The sequence below is a fragment of the Liolophura sinensis genome, chromosome 2 (assembly GCF_032854445.1).
Source record: "Liolophura sinensis isolate JHLJ2023 chromosome 2, CUHK_Ljap_v2, whole genome shotgun sequence".
In the NCBI taxonomy this organism is placed as follows: Eukaryota; Metazoa; Mollusca; class Polyplacophora; order Chitonida; family Chitonidae; genus Liolophura; species Liolophura sinensis.
This window is the reverse complement of record NC_088296.1, coordinates 26,645,557-26,665,023: the sequence shown is the minus strand read 5'-3', so window position 1 is coordinate 26,665,023 and position 19,467 is coordinate 26,645,557. Positions and strand designations below refer to the sequence as shown.

At 41.1% G+C, this 19,467-nt stretch overlaps 1 protein-coding gene across 2 annotated transcripts in view; it reads left to right on the top strand.

The window, feature by feature from the left end:
- The window catches only part of LOC135462667 (LHFPL tetraspan subfamily member 2a protein-like), a 33,779-nt gene extending 16,462 nt beyond the window's left edge, over positions 1-17,317 (top strand). For both annotated transcript variants that reach the window (XM_064739892.1, XM_064739893.1), the window contains exons 2-4: positions 13,219-13,786; positions 16,053-16,166; positions 16,687-17,317. In XM_064739892.1, coding sequence (XP_064595962.1) covers positions 13,339-13,786; positions 16,053-16,166; positions 16,687-16,829 — 705 coding nt within the window. In that variant the 5' untranslated portion in view covers positions 13,219-13,338 and the 3' untranslated portion in view covers positions 16,830-17,317. The remainder of the gene's footprint in view (positions 1-13,218; positions 13,787-16,052; positions 16,167-16,686) is intronic.
- The last annotated feature ends 2,150 nt before the right edge of the window (positions 17,318-19,467 follow it).

Here is a 19,467-nt window from a genome sequence, read left to right as displayed (position 1 = left end):
GGACCCATTGCTATTCAAATGGACTGATCCATCACCATGGCAAATTTCACAGCCCTTTCCTTAGACTCTCCCTAATGTTTATGATGGAGCATTCCATTTGTGTTCACAGGGTTGTAAGGCCGTGAATCATCTAGTGTTTTCACAGGTCAGGTCCCATGAAACACCATCTTGAATGTGTTTAGAATACAGAGCCACTGTTGATGGGGTTTTTTGTTGTGGGTGATGAAGATGGGGGCAGTAACCACCAGTTTCCATGGCGATAGCTAGCACAGGGTCCATATGGTGACTTCTTTCCCCACCATTCTCAGCAGGAGCAGTTGTTGACAATGTTCTCATAGAGCCCTGACTTGATCATGATGATGGCTTGTTTATTTCTCCAGGAGATTCTAAAACAAGATGCTTGTAACCTAGAGATGTAGGTGACTTCAGGGTTGTTGAGGGGTGAACTTAAGAGTGATCTGCCAGTCCTCCAGTCCTGACCTACAACCATACATGTGATGTACATGTACATACATGTACAGCTGTTGTGCTGTCACATGGCCTAGCTGGTACTCTATAAAGCTGTACTTACAATTCATCTTAGTTAAGTAATGATGTTATCAGAGTTTACAGCATGCGGACAGTATGTGAGTATGTGTATACCAGAAGTGTATACATGACAGAGAAGTTTGGCAGGGTTTTCTGAAATATATAGGCATGCAGACAGAATGTGTATACCAGAAGTGTATACATGACAGAGAAGTTTGGCAGGGTTTTCTGAAATATATAGGCATGCAGACAGTATGTGTATACCCGCAGTGTATAGAGAACGGAAATTTGACAGGGTTTTCTGAAATCTATGGGCATGCAGACAGTATGTGTATACCAGAAGTGTATAGAGAACGGAAATTTGACAGGGTTTTCTGAAATCTATGGGCATGCAGACAGTATGTGTATACCAGAAGTGTATAGAGAACGGAAATTTGACAGGGTTTTCTGAAATCTATGGGCATGCAGACAGTATGTGTATACCAGAAGTGTATAGAGGACAGAGAAGTTTGGCAGGGTTTTCTGAAATCCATGGGCATGCAGACAGTATGTGTATACCAGAAGTGTATAGAGAACGGAAATTTGACAGGGTTTTCTGAAATCTATGGGCATGCAGACAGTATGTGTATACCAGAAGTGTATAGAGGACAGAGAAGTTTGGCAGGGTTTTCTGAAATCCGTGGGCATGCAGACAGTATGTGTATACCAGAAGTGTATAGAGGACAGAGAAATTTGGCAGGGTTTTCTGAAATCCATGGGCATGCAGACAGTATGTGTATACCAGAAGTGTATAGAGAACGGAAATTTGACAGGGTTTTCTGAAATCTATGGGCATGCAGACAGTATGTGTATACCAGAAGTGTATAGAGGACAGAGAAGTTTGGCAGGGTTTTCTGAAATCCGTGGGCATGCAGACAGTATGTGTATACCAGAAGTGTATAGAGGACAGAGAAGTTTGGCAGGGTTTTCTGAAATCCGTGGGCATGCAGACAGTATATGTATACCAGAAGTGTATAGAGAACGCAAATTTGACAGGGTTTTCTGAAATCTATGGGCATGCAGACAGTATGTGTATACCAGAAGTGTATAGAGGACAGAGAAGTTTGGCAGGGTTTTCTGAAATCCATGGGCATGCAGACAGTATGTGTATACCAGAGGTGTATAGAGGACAGGGAAATTTGACAGGGTTTTCTGAAATCCTTGGGCATGCAGACAGTATGTGTATACCAGAAGTGTATAGAGAACGGAAATTTGGCAGGGCTTTCTGAAATCTATAGGCATGTAGACAGTATGTGTATACCAGAAGTGTATAGAGGACAGGGAAATTTGGCAGCGTTTTCTGAAATCTATAGGCATGCAGACAGTATGTGTATACCAGAAGTGTATAGAGGACAGGGAAATTTGGCAGGGTTTTCTGAAATCTATGAACATACAGACAGTATGTGTATACCAGAAGTGTGTAGAGGACGGAAATTTGACAGGGTTTTCTGAAATCCATGGGCATACAGACAGTATGTGTATACCAGAAGTGTATAGAGGACAGGGAAATTTGGCAGCGTTTTCTGAAATCCATGAACATGCAGACAGTATGTGTATACCAAAAGTGTGTAGAGGACAGAGAAATTTGACAGGGTTTTCTGAAATCTATGAACCTACAGACAGTATGTGTATACCAGAAGTGTGTAGAGGACGGGGAAATTTGGCAGGGTTTTCTGAAATCTATGAACATACAGACAGTATGTGTATACCAGAAGTGTGTAGAGGACGGGGAAATTTGGCAGCGTTTTCTGAAATCCATGAACATACAGACAGTATGTGTATACCAGAAGTGTGTAGAGGACGGGGAAATTTGGCAGCGTTTTCTGAAATCCATGAACATGCAGACAGTATGTGTATACCAGAATTGTATAGAGAACGGAAATTTGACAGGGTTTTCTGAAATCCGTGGGCATGCAGACAGTATGTGGATACCAGAAGTGTATATAGGACAGAGAAATTTGGCAGCGTTTTCTGAAATCTATAGGCATGCAGACAGTATGTGTATACCAGAAGTGTATAGAGGACAGAGAAGTTTGGCAGGGTTTTCTGAAATCTATGAACATACAGACAGTATGTGTATACCAGAGGTGTATAGAGGACAGGGAAATTTGGCAGGGTTTTCTGAAATCCGTGGGCATGCAGACAGTATGTGTATACCAGAAGTGTATAGAGAACAGAGAAATTTGGCAGGGTTTTCTGAAATCCGTGGGCATGCAGACAGTATGTGTATACCAGAAGTGTATAGAGAACAGAGAAATTTGGCAGGGTTTTCTGAAATCTATAGGCATACAGACAGTATGTGTATACCAGAGGTGTATAGAGAACAGAGAAATTTGGCAGGGTTTTCTGAAATCCGTGGGCATGCAGACAGTATGTGTATACCAGAGGTGTATAGAGGACAGAGAAATTTGACAGGGTTTTCTGAAATCCGTGGGCATGCAGACAGTATGTGTATACCAGAAGTGTATAGAGAACAGAGAAATTTGGCAGGGTTTTCTGAAATCCGTGGGCATGCAGACAGTATGTGTATACCAGAAGTGTATAGAGAACAGGGAAATTTGGCAGCGTTTTCTGAAATCCATGGGCATGCAGACAGTATGTGTATACCAGAAGTGTATAGAGAACAGAGAAATTTGGCAGCGTTTTCTGAAATCCGTGGGCATGCAGACAGTATGTGTATAACAGAAGTGTATAGAGGACAGGGAAATTTGACAGGGTTTTCTGAAATCCATGGGCATGCAGACAGTATGTGTATACCAGAAGTGTATAGAGGACAGGGAAATTTTTCAGGGTTTTCTGAAATCCATGGGCATGCAGACAGTATGTGTATACTAGAAGTGTATAGAGAACGGAAATTTGACAGGGTTTTCTGAAATCCATGGGCATGCAGACAGTATGTGTATACCAGAAGTGTATAGAGGACAGGGAAATTTGGCAGGGTTTTCTGAAATCCATGAACATGCAGACAGTATGTGTATACCAGAAGTGTATAGAGAACGGAAATTTGACAGGGTTTTCTGAAATCTATAGGCATGCAGACAGTATGTGTATACCAGAAGTGTATAGAGAACGGAAATTTGACAGGGTTTTCTGAAATCCGTGGGCATGCAGACAGTATGTGTATACCAGAAGTGTATAGAGGACAGGGAAATTTGACAGGGCTTTCTGAAATCCATGAACATGCAGACAGTATGTGTATACCAGAAGTGTATAGAGAACGGAAATTTGGAATGCAGATGTACCTCACATTTTACTGCATAATTATTTTTCTTCATTCTGATAAAAAAAAATGCAGGTATTAAGTAAATAAATAAATTCAATGTAGAAAATAATTTCAAAAAATACAAATTACAAATATAATTATACAAGTACATGTTCATGTTCATTGACAGACTGTGCATGTCTGGTACACACAGTGCATGTCTGGTACACACAGTGCATGTCTGGTACACACAGTGCATGTCTGGTACACACAGTGCATGTCTGGTAAACACAGTGCATGTCTGGTACACACAGTGCATGTCTGGTACACACAGTGCATGTCTGGTACACACAGTGCATGCCTGGTACACACAGTGCATGTCTGGTACACACAGTGCATGTCTGGTACACACAGTGCATGTCTGGTACACACAGTGCATGCCTGGTACACACAGTGCATGTCTGGTACACACAGTGCATGTCTGGTACACACAGTGCATGTCTGGTACACACAGTGCATGTCTGGTACACAGTGCATGTCTGGTACACACAGTGCATGTCTGCACATCCAGGCAGTTTTTTTAGGGTGTGTTACTCACCCAGTGCTTTCAGGGTGTGTTAGCCATCCAGTGTGTCCAGGGTGTGTTAGCCACCCAGTGTGTCCAGGGTGTGTTAGCCACCCAGTGTGTCCAGGGTGTGTTACCCACCCAGTGTGTCCAGGGTGTGTTACCCACCCATTGTGTCCAGGGTGTTACCCACCCAGTGTGTCCAGGGTGTGTTACCCACCCAGTGTGTCCAGGGTGTGTTTCCCACCCAGTGTGTCCAGCGTGTGTTACTTACCCAGTGTGTCCAGGGTGTGTTACCCACCCAGTGTGTCAAGGGTGTGTTACCCACCCATTGTGTCCAGGGTGTGTTAGCCACCCAGTGTGCCCAGGGTGTGTTAGCCACCCAGTGTGTCCAGGGTGTGTTAGCCACCCAGTGTGTCCAGGGTGTGTTACCCACCCATAGTGTCAAGGGTGTGTTAGCCTTTCACACTCAATCCCCTCATGTGAGAGCTAGGACTGTATAGTAATCTCCCCCTAGACCATGTTATTGTGAACACATTGATAATAAAGCAAGAAATGACTCATTGTGGGAACATTGTGAACTTTAAATAAAAGTTTCAGTATGTTTGCATGTACATACTTCAGTCATCCCACTGGTATGTTTGATTTCTGCAGGTCTGTAGTGTACATTTCTGAACAACGCCTTTGTGCATGTGTACTTACATAGACAGGAAATTATAACCTACAGTTGATTGTTATGAAGTATTTCCTGCTGTAGTGGATGTGGGTTGATAGGCCTTTGTATGTATGTGATGAACACGGGCCTTGTGTACAGAGCTAATCTCTCACCATTATCAGCATAGGCTTTGTGTACAGAGCTAATCCTCCACATCAACTTAGCAGTGATTGGAATTACCATTGTATGAAAATTAACACTTCCTGTTCTGTGGTATAATCTGGTGCTAGCTAATTAGCTATGATTAAATCATAATTTTTGATTAATGAACTATTTTTTTTTGTACAGACATTGTCAGTCACATGCAAATTGTAGATGAACAGCTGGTACTGTGATAATCATAGCGTGAAGTTCTGAATTTGGCCAATCCAACCAGTGTGGTTTTTCTCTCCAAAATCACATTTAAAATGTGTATAAATTGCACTAAAAGTTGCTCTTTTATAAGTGAAACTGTTGAGGAACTGAGGTAGTATTAGCCTATATTATAAATGTTTCTCATTGTGTAGATGTAAACGTATGCACTGTACATGTAGACATATGTAGATAGTGAATGTATAGATGTACGTGTAGACACATGTAGATAGTGTATGTACAGATGTGTGTGTAGGCTCATGTAGATAGTGTATGTACAGATGCACATGTAGGCACAGGTAGATAGTGTATGTATAGATGTACGTGTAGACACATGTAGATAGTGTATGTACAGATGCACATGTAGGCACAGGTAGATAGTGTATGTACAGATGCACATGTAGGCACAGGTAGATAGTGTATGTACAGATGTATTTGTAGGCACATGTAGATAGTGTATGTACAGAGATATGTGTAGGCATGTGTAGATAGTGTATGTACAGATGTACATGTAGGCACGTGTAGATAGTGTATGTACAGATGTACATGTACAGGTAGATAGTGTAAGAACAGATGTACATGTAGGCACGTGTAGATAGTGTATGTACAGATGTACATGTACCGGTAGATAGTGTAAGAACAGATGTACATGTAGACACATGTAGATAGTGTATGTATAGATGTACATGTAGACACATGTAGATAGTGTATGTACAGATGTGTGTGTAGGCACATGTAGATAGTGTATGTACAGAGGTATGTGTAGGCACATGTAGATAGTGTATGTACAGATGTACATGTAGGCACGTGTAGATAGTGTATGTACAGGTGTACATATAGACATGTAGATAGTGTATGTACAGATGTAGATATAGACACATGTAGATAGTGTATGTACAGATGCACATGTAGGCACAGGTAGATAGTGTATGTACAGATGTACATGTAGGCACGTGTAGATAGTGTATGTACAGATGTACATGTACAGGTAGATAGTGTATGAACAGATGTACATAAAGACACATGTAGATGGTGTATGTACAGATGTATGTGTAGGCACATGTAGATAGTGTATGTACAGAGGTATGTGTAAGCACGTGTAGATAGTGTATGTACAGATGTACATGTAGGCACATGTAGATAGTGTATGTACAGATGTACACGTACAGGTAGATAGTGTATGTACAGATGTACATGTAGGCACATGTAGATATTGTATGTACATATAGACATATGTAGATAGTGTATGTACAGACGTATGTGTAGGCACGTGTAGATAGTGTATGTACAGATATACATGTAGGCATGTGTAGATAGTGTATGTACAGATGTACATGTACAGGTAGATAGTGTATGAACAGATGTACATGTAGACACAGGTAGATAGTGTATGTACAGATGCACATGTAGGCACAGGTAGATAGTGTATGTACAGATGTATGTGTAGGCATGTGTAGATAGTGTATGTACAGATGTACATGTACAGGTAGATAGTGTATGTACAGATGTACATGTAGACACATGTAGATAGTGTATGTACATATAGACACATGTAGATAGTGTATGTACAGATGCACATATAGGCACAGGTAGATAGTGCATGTGCAAATGTTTGCATAAGGTTGTCATCAAAAATGTTTGTTGGGCCAAAAATAACAGATCCTCCAAAAAAAAAGGACCAACTTTTATTTGCTTGGTGATGAAATTTTGTTTTTCCTTTTTATGTTTATTGTGCTTTAAAAACGCTGTCGTTTTCAGCAGCCAAAACCTGCGGATGGTCATAGGTTTCCTCCGGGCACTTCCAGGTTTCCTCTCAAAATAATGCTGGCCACTGTGGTATAAGGGAAATATTCTTGAGTACAGCGTAAAACATCAGTCAAATAAATTGAAATCAATAAGTTTACATTTAGAGAGTACATGTTATTGTACATAGCTGTAACATACATGTACATGTACCAATCATGTGTTTACTAATGTACCATATAAACTTTGTACAAAAGACTGGTACACTGTACTTCTCAGGTCTTCCCAGCATTTGGGAAGTGGCCACTGGATCTCAAGAAGTACATGCAGATAGAGTATATGTATGTCGTGTGTGCGGTAAACTTTAACACTGCAGTGACAATGGATGGGTGTATCAGTGGGTGCTTGTACCACTGTAACACTGCAGTGACAATGGATGGGTGTATCAGTGGGTGCTTGTACCACTGTAACACTGCAGTGACAATGCATGGGTGTATCAGTGGGTGCTTGTACCACTGTAACACTGCAGTGACAATGCATGGGTGTATCAGTGGGTGCTTGTACCACTGTAACACTGCAGTGACAATGCATGGGTGTATCAGTGGGTGCTTGTACCACTGTAACACTGTAGTGACAATGCATGGGTGTATCAGTGGGTGCTTGTACCACTGTAACACTGTAGTGACAATGCATGGGTGTATCAGTGGGTGCTTGTACCACTGTAACACTGCAGTGACAATGCATGAGTGTATTAGTGGGTGCTTGTATTACCCTTGTGTTTGTTGAGTACAGCATAAAACACCAATCAAATAAATAAATAAATACCCTTGTATTAGGGTGCCTAATTAACAAATTGTTATGGTTGCTATTAACAAAATTAATTCCAGGCCAGATGTAGAAGAAATCATTTTTGTTAATTCTTATCCACTCGTACCCAAACACACTTGTACCCACACACACTTGTAACTGTGGATGCGTGTAGTGGGTACAGATATCTCTGTACTTGTACCCAAACACACTTGTAACTGTGGATACGTGTAGTGCGTACAGAGATATCTGTACTTGTACCCACACACACTTGTAACTGTGGATACGTGTAGTGCGTACAGATATCTCTGTACTTGTACCCAAACACACTTGTAACCGTGGATATGTGTAGTGTGTACAGATATCTCTGTACTTGTACCCACACACACTTGTACCCACACACACTTGTAACTGTGGATATGTGTAGTGGGTACAGATATCTCTGTACTTGCAGCCACACACACTTGTAACTGTGGATACGTGTAGTGGGTACAGATATCTCTGTACTCGTACCACCACACACTTGTAACCGTGGATACGTGTAGTGCGTACAGAGATATCTGTACTTGTACCCAAACACACTTGTACCCACACACACTTGTAACTGTGGATACGTGTAGTGGGTACAGATATCTCTGTACTTGTACCCAAACACACTTGTAACTGTGGATACGTGTAGTGCGTACAGAGATATCTGTACTTGTACCCACACACACTTGTAACTGTGGATACGTGTAGTGGGTACAGATATCTCTGTACTCGTACCACCACACACTTGTAACCGTGGATACGTGTAGTGCGTACAGAGATATCTGTACTTGTACCCAAACACACTTGTACCCACACACACTTGTAACTGTGGATACGTGTAGTGGGTACAAATATCTCTGTACTTGTACCCAAACACACTTGTAACTGTGGATACGTGTAGTGCGTACAGAGATATCTGTACTTGTACCCACACACACTTGTAACTGTGGATACGTGTAGTGGGTACAGATATCTCTGTACTCGTACCCACACACACTTGTAACTGTGGATATGTGTAGTGCGTACAGATATCTCTGTACTTGTACCCACACACACTTGTAACTGTGGATACGTGTAGTGGGTACAGATATCTCTGTACTCGTACCACCACACACTTGTAACCGTGGATATGTGTAGTGCGTACAGAGATATCTGTACTTGTACCCACACACACTTGTACCCACACACACTTGTAACTGTGGATATGTGTAGTGGGTACAGATATCTCTGTACTTGTACCCAAACACACTTGTAACTGTGGATACGTGTAGTGCGTACAGAGATATCTGTACTTGTACCCACACACACTTGTACCCACACACACTTGTAACTGTGGATATGTGTAGTGGGTACAGATATCTCTGTACTTGTACCCAAACACACTTGTAACTGTGGATACGTGTAGTGCGTACAGAGATATCTGTACTTGTACCCACACACACTTGTAACTGTGGATACGTGTAGTGGGTACAGATATCTCTGTACTCGTACCACCACACACTTGTAACCGTGGTTACGTGTAGTGCGTACAGAGATATCTGTACTTGTACCCACACACACTTGTACCCACACACACTTGTAACTGTGGATATGTGTAGTGGGTACAGATATCTCTGTACTTGTACCCAAACACACTTGTAACTGTGGATACGTGTAGTGCGTACAGAGATATCTGTACTTGTACCCACACACACTTGTACCCACACACACTTGTAACTGTGGATATGTGTAGTGGGTACAGATATCTCTGTACTCGTACCACCACACACTTGTAACCGTGGATATGTGTAGTGCGTACAGATATCTCTGTACTTGTACCCACACACACTTGTAACTGTGGATACGTGTAGTGGGTACAGATATCTCTGTACTCGTACCACCACACACTTGTAACCGTGGATACATGTAGTGCGTACAGAGATATCTGTACTTGTACCCAAACACACTTGTACCCACACACACTTGTAACTGTGGATACGTGTAGTGGGTACAGATATCTCTGTACTTGTACCCAAACACACTTGTAACTGTGGATACGTGTAGTGCGTACAGAGATATCTGTACTTGTACCCACACACACTTGTAACTGTGGATACGTGTAGTGGGTACAGATATCTCTGTACTCGTACCACCACACACTTGTAACCGTGGTTACGTGTAGTGGGTACAGATATCTCTGTACTTGTACCACACACACTTGTACCCACACACACTTGTAACTGTGGATATGTGTAGTGGGTACAGATATCTCTGTACTTTATTATTCAACGAGGGGGCACTTAGCGCTTGCCCAGACTTAAGTGTGAGTGTAGAGAGGGTGGAGTATTAGTGGAAATGTCGACTGGTGACATTTGTCCTGTGTTGTCATCTGATCAGTTGCTCCTGTGTTGTCATCTGATCAGTTGCTCCTGTGTTGTCATCTGATCAGTTGCTCCTGTGTTGTCATCTGATCAGTTGCTCCTGTGTTGTCATCTGATCAGTTGCTTCTGTGGTGCCATCCGATCAGTTGCTCCTGTGTAATACATGTACCTGGTATATTTTGGTCTACAGACTCGCAGTAGGTAGACTTACATGTAATCTCTTGAGTCTAAACTTCACAGTTTATACGAAATACATAGCTAGAAAAATGTAGATAGTGTTATTGAACATGTGCGTGTATATACATGTATATATGGCTATACATATTTAGAATTCAAAACTAAAATGTTTCTTTCATTTTTCACAAAACATGCCGATCATGAATCAAGTTGCAGCCATTCATTGACCATAGAACTATACAATGAAAATGTCCAACAAAGCATAAAACCATAACAAAAATGTCTGGGAAAGTCCTTCTGATCAGATATACGTAATTTGAAAAATGGTGCCATCATTTAGTTGTTCAGTGTTTTTTTTCTGTATTACCAGTGCTTTCTTAATGAATTATGTATTACCTTTAGAAGTAACACATGTAAAATTTGGTGTAAGGTTGTGATGAGGTTTGTGGAAATTGTGCTACATTTTTATAATACACGTACATTATGTAGGTCTACGAGTATATATTGTTATTTGTTGGTATCTTATGTACATATACATGGAGCAATCACGTCACTTTTTGTCTGGTCAGGTATGTGTACATGTAGCAATCACATGTCACTTTTTGTCTCGTCAGGTATGTGCACATGTAGCAATCACGTCACTTTTTGCCTCGTCAGGTATGTGTACATATAACAATCACATGTCACGTTTTGTCTCGTCAGGTATGTGTACATGTAGCAATCACATATCACGTTTTGTCTCGTCAGGTATGTACAGTAGCTGTGTACACATGTACATGTAGCAATCACATATCACGTTTTGTCTCGTCAGGTATGTGCACATGTAGCAATCACATATCACGTTTTGTCTCGTCAGGTATGTGTACATGTAGCAATCACATGTCACGTTTTGTCTCGTCAGGTATGTGTACATGTAGCAATCACATATCACGTTTTGTCTCGTCAGGTATGTACAGTAGCTGTGTACACATGTACATGTAGCAATCACATCACGTTTTGTCTCGTCAGGTATGTGCACATGTAGCAATCACATATCACGTTTTGTCTCATCAGGTATGTGTACATGTAGCAATCACATGTCACATTTTGTCTCGTCAGGTATGTGCACATGTAGCAATCACATATCATGTTTTGTCTCGTCAGGTATGTGTACATGTAGCAATCACATGTCACATTTTGTCTCGTCAGGTATGTGTACATGTAGCAATCACATATCACGTTTTGTCTTGTCAGGTATGTACAGCAGCTGTGTACATGTACATGTAGCAATCACATATCACGTTTTGTCTTGTCAGGTATGTGTACATGTAGCAATCACATATCACGTTTTGTCTCATCAGGTATGTTCAGCAGCTGTGTACATGTACATGTAGCAATCACATGTCACTTTTTGTCTCGTCAGGTACATGTACAGCAGCTCTATACATATACATTTTGCAAACACATCATTACACACGATAAGTGAAAAAATATCTATGTTCTTAGTGTAGGTAAAAAGCAAAAAGCAATCAAATAAGTAAATACATGTATGTATAGAAATCGTATTTGTGACAGGTTCCTGCAGATACACAGCAGGTCTATGTACATGTAGACATGTAGGTGTACATGTATGTATATTATTTTTGCAATTTCATCTCTGAACAGTCAAAAATTGTACAGAGTGTAATGAGTGATGAAGTTTCAGATTTCCTCTCAGCCTATATTGTGGCTTTTGGACTGTGTGTACAGTGGCTAGACCTGACATTCTCCATTGTACTGGCCCCTTCCTGTGTTAATCCACCCATGTCCTTCCCATGGGAGCTGAAGATTCAAGCCTGGCTGTTTATTTCATAAAGTGAAAACATTTCTAAACAGACAAGGGTTCACCCAGCTATATGGTTTCTAACTGACAGGGGAGCTTTAAACAAAGCCATGGGTTGTTTACAGCAGAGATGAGGCTACAGGAAGCTAATGTAAACAGTGTCACAGGGTCAACTTTAATTCCAAAATAAATATCTGTGTTATTGTGACAATTTTGTCCTTGACAGATAGTGGGTCCTAAGGTTATTATTAAACTTAAATTTATGTTGTATATATATACATGTGACAAAAGTGAAAGACAGTTCATTTTTTTATTGTTATTTTGATGATTTTTAGAATTTTAAGAGTCTTTCAAAGCTTTCGTAGTATAGGTAGGTATAGCCTGCATGAGTTGCCTATGGAAGTCTCGTGGTCCCATATTTTGTGAAGTCCGAGCCAAGGGAGATAGCTCAGCAGTGCGATTCAATTAAATGCATGAATGAGTCGTCTCCCTTTATTTAAGTAATGGGAAGATTTTAAATGGTTGAAGCAAGGAAGTTAAGGATACAATTAACTTTCATTTCAATCTGAATATCACAGTTAAATATTTATTTTTATTTTTCTCGTTTCTTTTGATGTCTGTGTTTTTAAATGATATAAATGTGGCCAACATGTACATGTATGTAGAGTACGTCTTTACTGAAGGTATAATGGGTAGAGTATGTCTTTACTGAAGGTATAATGGGTAGAGTATGTCTTTACTGAAGGTATAATGGGTACAACATGAAGCAGTAGTCAGATACATTGTAATAAATAAAATTCACAGAAAACTTTATACATATTCGGTGTGTACACTCTTTGGAATGTCTAGCTGTCTATTCACGTACATACAGTTAACTCTTTGTTTTTTTTACCTGAACAGGTATCTCTCTACACAGAGGATGATTGGAGTTTGCGTTTGATGACAGAGCTATAGCTGTCCATCTGGACCTCACATGACAGACATCCTCCTTTCATTTCATATCTAAACAAATCCAGCATCATGTGTTACGTTGTCATAACGACCAGATCTATCATTTGGACCCTCCTCACCATAGCAACGGCAGTGGCAATGATCGCCTCGGTGATCACACCAAAGTGGCTGATTGGGCGACAACAGAAGCTTGGACTGGAGAGTCTGAAGAACGAAACGCCTTACGAAGTCACGACAAATGAGGAGTACTTCACGCCGACGATTGGACTGTTTAACCGCTGCACCAAGCTGCAGAAATATGGGCGGATCTACCACGACAACTGTGCGTCTTTTGTCACGGGCTTTGATATGCACCCTGAGGATTTCCCCAACTACTGGAAAGCCTCTCTGGTGTTCTTTGCCGCAGCTGGTGTCATGTTGATATTCACTGTTGTCACGGCAACATTCAGTCTCTGTGTCCGGTCCATGTGTGGGAAAAGTATTTTTACAGTGTCAGGCTTGATACAAAGTATAGCTGGTGAGTATTGGTAAAATACAATGGACATGCTGAACCGTATTTCTGGTGTCGGTCCGTGTGTGGGAAAAGTATTTTTACATTGTCAGGCTTGATACAAAGTATAGCTGGTGAGTACTGGTAAAATACAATGGACATGCTGAACCGTCTTTCTGGTGTCGGTCCGTGTGTGGGAAAAGTATTTTTACAGTGTCGATTTTATAATACACAGTTTACCCTAATTCTTTTAAATTTTGGGACAGATATTAGTAGTGTTGAAAGTAGAATATTGCATTTCTTTACCAGACTTTTGGAAAAGTAAAGATACAAGTATGTTGTTGATGAGATTGTCTAACCATGTGGGAAAAAAGAAACTCATTATTCCTGCTAGAGTTACATATACATTGGTTAAAATGAGCAGAGCAGGTGTCTCAAAATTAGAAATAGGGTATAGTATGATAGCACAAAGTGTAACTGATTAGTCATGTCAAAGTAATTATGTACATGTATGTAGGGAGTGAGGCATAGAGCTTTAGATATGATTAATAGAGACACTCAGTAAGGCACATGTACCCTATCCGTATGACATAGGCAGGCAAGTCTGTCACTAGTAGTTCATGTTACTGAGCTGGGAGGGATTGCGTAAAGCGATTCCTAACATCTCTCTCCAACATAATTAAAGGGGATACACCAGTTTTGGTAAAAAATCATCAAATTTTCTGTATAAAATAGCTATAATTGTGTATTTATTTCATTGGTGTTTCACACTATACTCAAGACTATTTCACTTATACGATGGCTGCCAGCATTATGATGAAAGGAAATTGGGCAGAGCCTGGGCAAAACCCACGGCCTTACGTGGGAAAGTCTGCTAACAACCTCTGGATTGAGAGAAAGTCAGCAGGAGATGGACTTGAACCCACAGCAACCGCATTGGTGGCAGGCTTCAGGATCATTGCTCCGTGCTGGCATGCTTACCACATCAACCATGGAGGCCCCTAGCTGTAATTAATGCCTTTTAATAAATACAGCATATCAGAGTCACACATGTTCTCTGTATAGTGATTTCAAGGATTGAAAAAGTTATGTGAACCGGTGTATAAATTCTGGGAGCTTTATTGTCCATCACTTTGAATGGTGACGTGTGAACTGGTGTATAAATTCCGGGCGCTTTGTTGTCCATCACTTTGAATGGTGACATGTGAACCGGTGTATAAATTCCGGGCGCTTTGTTGTCCATCACTTTGAATGGTGACATGTGAACCGGTGTATAAATTCCGGGCGCTTTGTTGTCCATCACTTTGAATGGTGACATGTGAACCGGTGTATAAATTCCGGGCGCTTTGTTGTCCATTACTTTGAATGGTGACGTATGAACTGGTGTATAAATTCTGGGCGCTTTGTTGTCCATCACTTTGAATGGTGACGTATGAACCGGTGTATAAATTCTGGGCGCTTTAATGTCCATCATTTTAAATGGTGACTCATGCACGCACGAGGCCGGCTGACATACATGTACAGCTGTGAAAGGTAGTTATTTGGGCCATGTTTAAATAATAGCAACAATTCAGTTGGATTTGTGCTGGGCAAAGCTGTTGACATGTATGTACATGTATGAAGCTGTGGTCACTAACTCTCCACATACTGTATCAGTGCATTTCCTCCATGGTATGCACATGACATGTAGGCTATGCCACATGTGGCTGGGTGAGGTGTCATGGCTGGTGTCTTTAACATGTTTTTCCTCCAGTGGCAGCACCCATATGCCACATGTGGCTGGGTGAGGTGTCATGTCTGGTGTCTTTAACATGGCTTTCCTCCAGTGCCAGCACACATATGCCACATGTGCCTTTACTGTGTTCAGCTTTACAGGTTCTTGACAGAGTTCAGTGGATATTTCCTACAGGACACTGCTCAGATTCCTGGATCCTTTTATGTTAATTCCTCAACATTTTTATACATGAAAGAGCAACTTTGATTGCAATTTATGCCTATTTTTTATTTGATTTTGGAGACAAAACTACCTTTGTCCTATTGGCCAGTTTGATAACTTCTCAAAAAGTATAATTTTATCCATCAACACAGGATAAGGCCTTCAGACTATGTTTGAATGAACCACCTTGCAAACATGCGAAATGGTTAAAGAATTACAGTACCACATGTACAAACATGCTCACAGTCTTGTCAACAAAATAGACTTGACAATGGTGAAAGCAAATATCAAAGCACTTATTATTGTAGTGGACTGTATATATATATATATATATATATGTGACATCTGTGTTGGCAGGGCTACTCTGCATCCTGGCGTTGTTGTTGTACCCTGCTGGGTGGGGATCGGACAGGCTGCAGCATCTGTGTGGACCCAAGGCCTCGGCGTATGGCATTGATCAGTGCAGTTTAGGTAAGGCAGAAATCTTAAAGGGATGCCTAGTCGATGCTGATTGGTTGACAGTGGAGATAGGGTTTCCTGGGTTAAAGCCTGCACCCTTGGTCATGCTTGAATAAATGTGCCACACCTAAAATTCAGCTTTTAAAACCTTAGATTGGACTTTACCTACCTTTATCTCCCATACCATCCAGTCAGCGACAATTCTGTTATGTCTTTAGAGTTTGATTTGTGTCATCAGTTGCTTGTCATCACCAAGGCTTCACAAGCAGTGACAATAGGCAAGTTTACAAATTTCCTGCTGAAGGTCGGGTTTGAACTCACACCTCATCTGTCCTAACAATTGAGAGATGAGGGCCTATAACCACTAAACATGCACCATGGCCAGCAGAGGAATAATTGAAGAGACTGATGTCTCTTTCCTGAGCCTCCAAAAATTTTGACATTATCGTAATTTCCGTGTTTGTATTTATGGTATGGTTGTTGTGTTGTTCTTGTCTTTGTCTGCCAATGAAATCCTTGTCTTTTTTACCAGGCTGGGCCTTCTACCTTTGCATTGTGGGTACTTTGATGGTCTTCCTCTGCGCTGTTCTCTCCATACAAGCTGAAAGTTCGACGTCCTCCCAGAAAGTCGAGGAGGAAATACTTGAGGGCAAAAATCTCATCTGTGTCGTCTAAACAATGAAGAGCTGGCAAAAATCTCATCTGTGTCATCTAAATACTGAAGAGCCAGCAAATCTTGATCAAAGCCTGAAGTTCTCAGAAACTTTGATTTTCAGCAGAAACTTTGATTTTCAGCAGCTACATCTTAGTGATGAATATCAATCAGATGTTATGATAATATTCAGACTTGTTACATATGTTATTACAAAATGTTTATCTCATGATCTGTTTCGAAGATGACATTTTCCCCCTTGCACTTTGACCTTTGACCTCATTCTCATACTGATTTGTAAATGTCTGTACTGTCTGTTTCTTCACATACATCAGGTTTGTCAGTGTCCATGTGACTGTTATAGGTGATGTATACTGGAACACTTGAGATAATCTTCTACAGATTACATGTGGAATGGTGATTTGCCTTAGGGCCGTCCAAAACTGCTCTGCCGTCAGGTTTGTCCGTGCGCATGTGGCCGTTATAGGTTACCTGCCCTTGTCAATATGTTGAGACTGAGTACAGCACAGTGGGTGGCTTTGAGACTGAGTACAGCACAGTGGGTTGCTTTGAGACTGAGCACAGCACTGTAGGTGGCTTTGAGACTGAGTACAGAACAGTGGGTGGCTTTGAGACTGAGCACAGCACTGTAGGTGGCTTTGAGACTGAGTACAGCACAGTGGGTTGCTTTGAGACTGAGCACAGCACTGTAGGTGGCTTTGAGACTGAGTACAGAACAGTGGGTGGCTTTGAGACTGAGTACAGCACAGTGGGTGGCTTTGAGACTGAGCACAGCACTGTAGGTGGCTTTGAGACTGAGTACAGAACAGTGGGTGGCTTTGAGACTGAGTACAGCACAGTGGGTGGCTTTGAGACTGAGCACAGCACTGTAGGTGGCTTTGAGACTGAGTACAGAACAGTGGGTGGCTTTGAGACTGAGTACAGCACAGTGGGTGGCTTTGAGGCTGAGGACAGCACACTGGATGGCTTTGAGACTGAGTACAGCACATTGGGTGGTTTTGAGACTCAGTACAACACTGTGGGTGGCTTTGAGACTGAGTACAGCAAACTGGGTGGCTTTGAGACTGAGTACAGCACATTGGGTGGCTTTGAGACTGAGTACAGCACTGTGGGTGGCTTTGAGAGCATTACCGAAGGGTCTTGAGACAATGCAGTCTTAAAAATTGATGAAAAAACAAGTGATTGCTGTTGTTGCTTGCGATAGATCGACAGATGAAAAGTTAAGGAGCATGTGACTTTGTGTGTCTGCAAATTTAAGGTTCTGGAGATGTATTTGATGAGTAATTTTTGCGTAAAATGCTGTGGCAGTTTGTCGTTGCATTAGGTGTTTAAGTGTTGGTGACTGGAACGCTCAGACCTTGGTTTGGGGCCATCCTTGGCCAATCAAAGTGTTTGCCAAACTTAACATTAGATCAATGGTGTGAAGGGACAGACAGAGTAAAGTGTATGTGTACTAGCAGCTGACATTCTCATCCAACACTCTTGACCTTTACCAAGTGCGTTTCTGAAGAATATTGCTGTTGTCTTGAATGACATTGTAGCCTATTGGTGTTCAGAGGACGGTTTAAAGGTTACGTGTAACTCTACATATATGTAGATTGGTATAGTTTATAGTAAAAATGGGTTGGTCTGCATTGGAGTTGAAAAGTCATACTCGGAGAGTCACACAAGGACTATCAGAGTCACACAAGGACTAGCAGAGTCACACAAGGACTAGCAGAGTCACACAAGGACTAGCAGAGTCACACAAGGACAAGCAGAGTCACACAAGGCAGTATCGCATTGCACACTGAAGTCATCAAAACAACCCACTGCTAGAAACAGTAGAAGTGTCTAACAAAACCATGGAAATGTCATGGGAGGTCACAGAGCTTCAGTCTGGACTGGCATTTTGATTTGTATAAATATTTCCTACAACTGAATTTATTTATGCTATGTACATTGTAATTTATGACTGTTTTTGGAGTTCTTGTGTTTTAAGTGCTTTTTTTTTTACCTGTGTCTTGTTTGTTTGTTTTTTTTGGTGGTTATTGTTCTTGCATTTGTTTTGATTGCTGTGCCATCTGTGTAACCAATCCATAATCATGGGGTTGGGATTATGTAGCTTTGTACTTATCATTCAGTTTCTCACCTTTGTTTTTGTCAACTTGTACTTTTAACTCTCTTACCTGATGGAATGTTGCCAAAGATTCTTCATCCATTAGATGTTTACCGACTGCCCGGTTTTCTCCCACCATAATGTTCCCACTGCCATATAATAGAAATATTCTTGAGTACACCAATGAAATAAATAAATAATAAAATCATCGGGCCTGTCCAGATTTCTGTTAAAGGTTGAAGATTTATCATACTGTAACTCTTGGTTTATCCATCAGGCCTGTCCAGATTTCTGTTGAAAATTGAAGATTTATCATACTGTAACTCTTGATTTATCCATCGGGCCTGTCCAGATTTCTGTTGAATGTTGAAGATTTATCATACTGTAACTCTTGATTTATCTCTATCAGGCCTGTCCAGATTTCTGTTGAATGTTTGAGATTTATCATACTTTAACTCTTGATTTATCCATCAGGCCTGTCCATATTTCTGTTAAAGGTTGAAGATTTATCATACTGTAACTCTTGATTTATCCATCAGGCC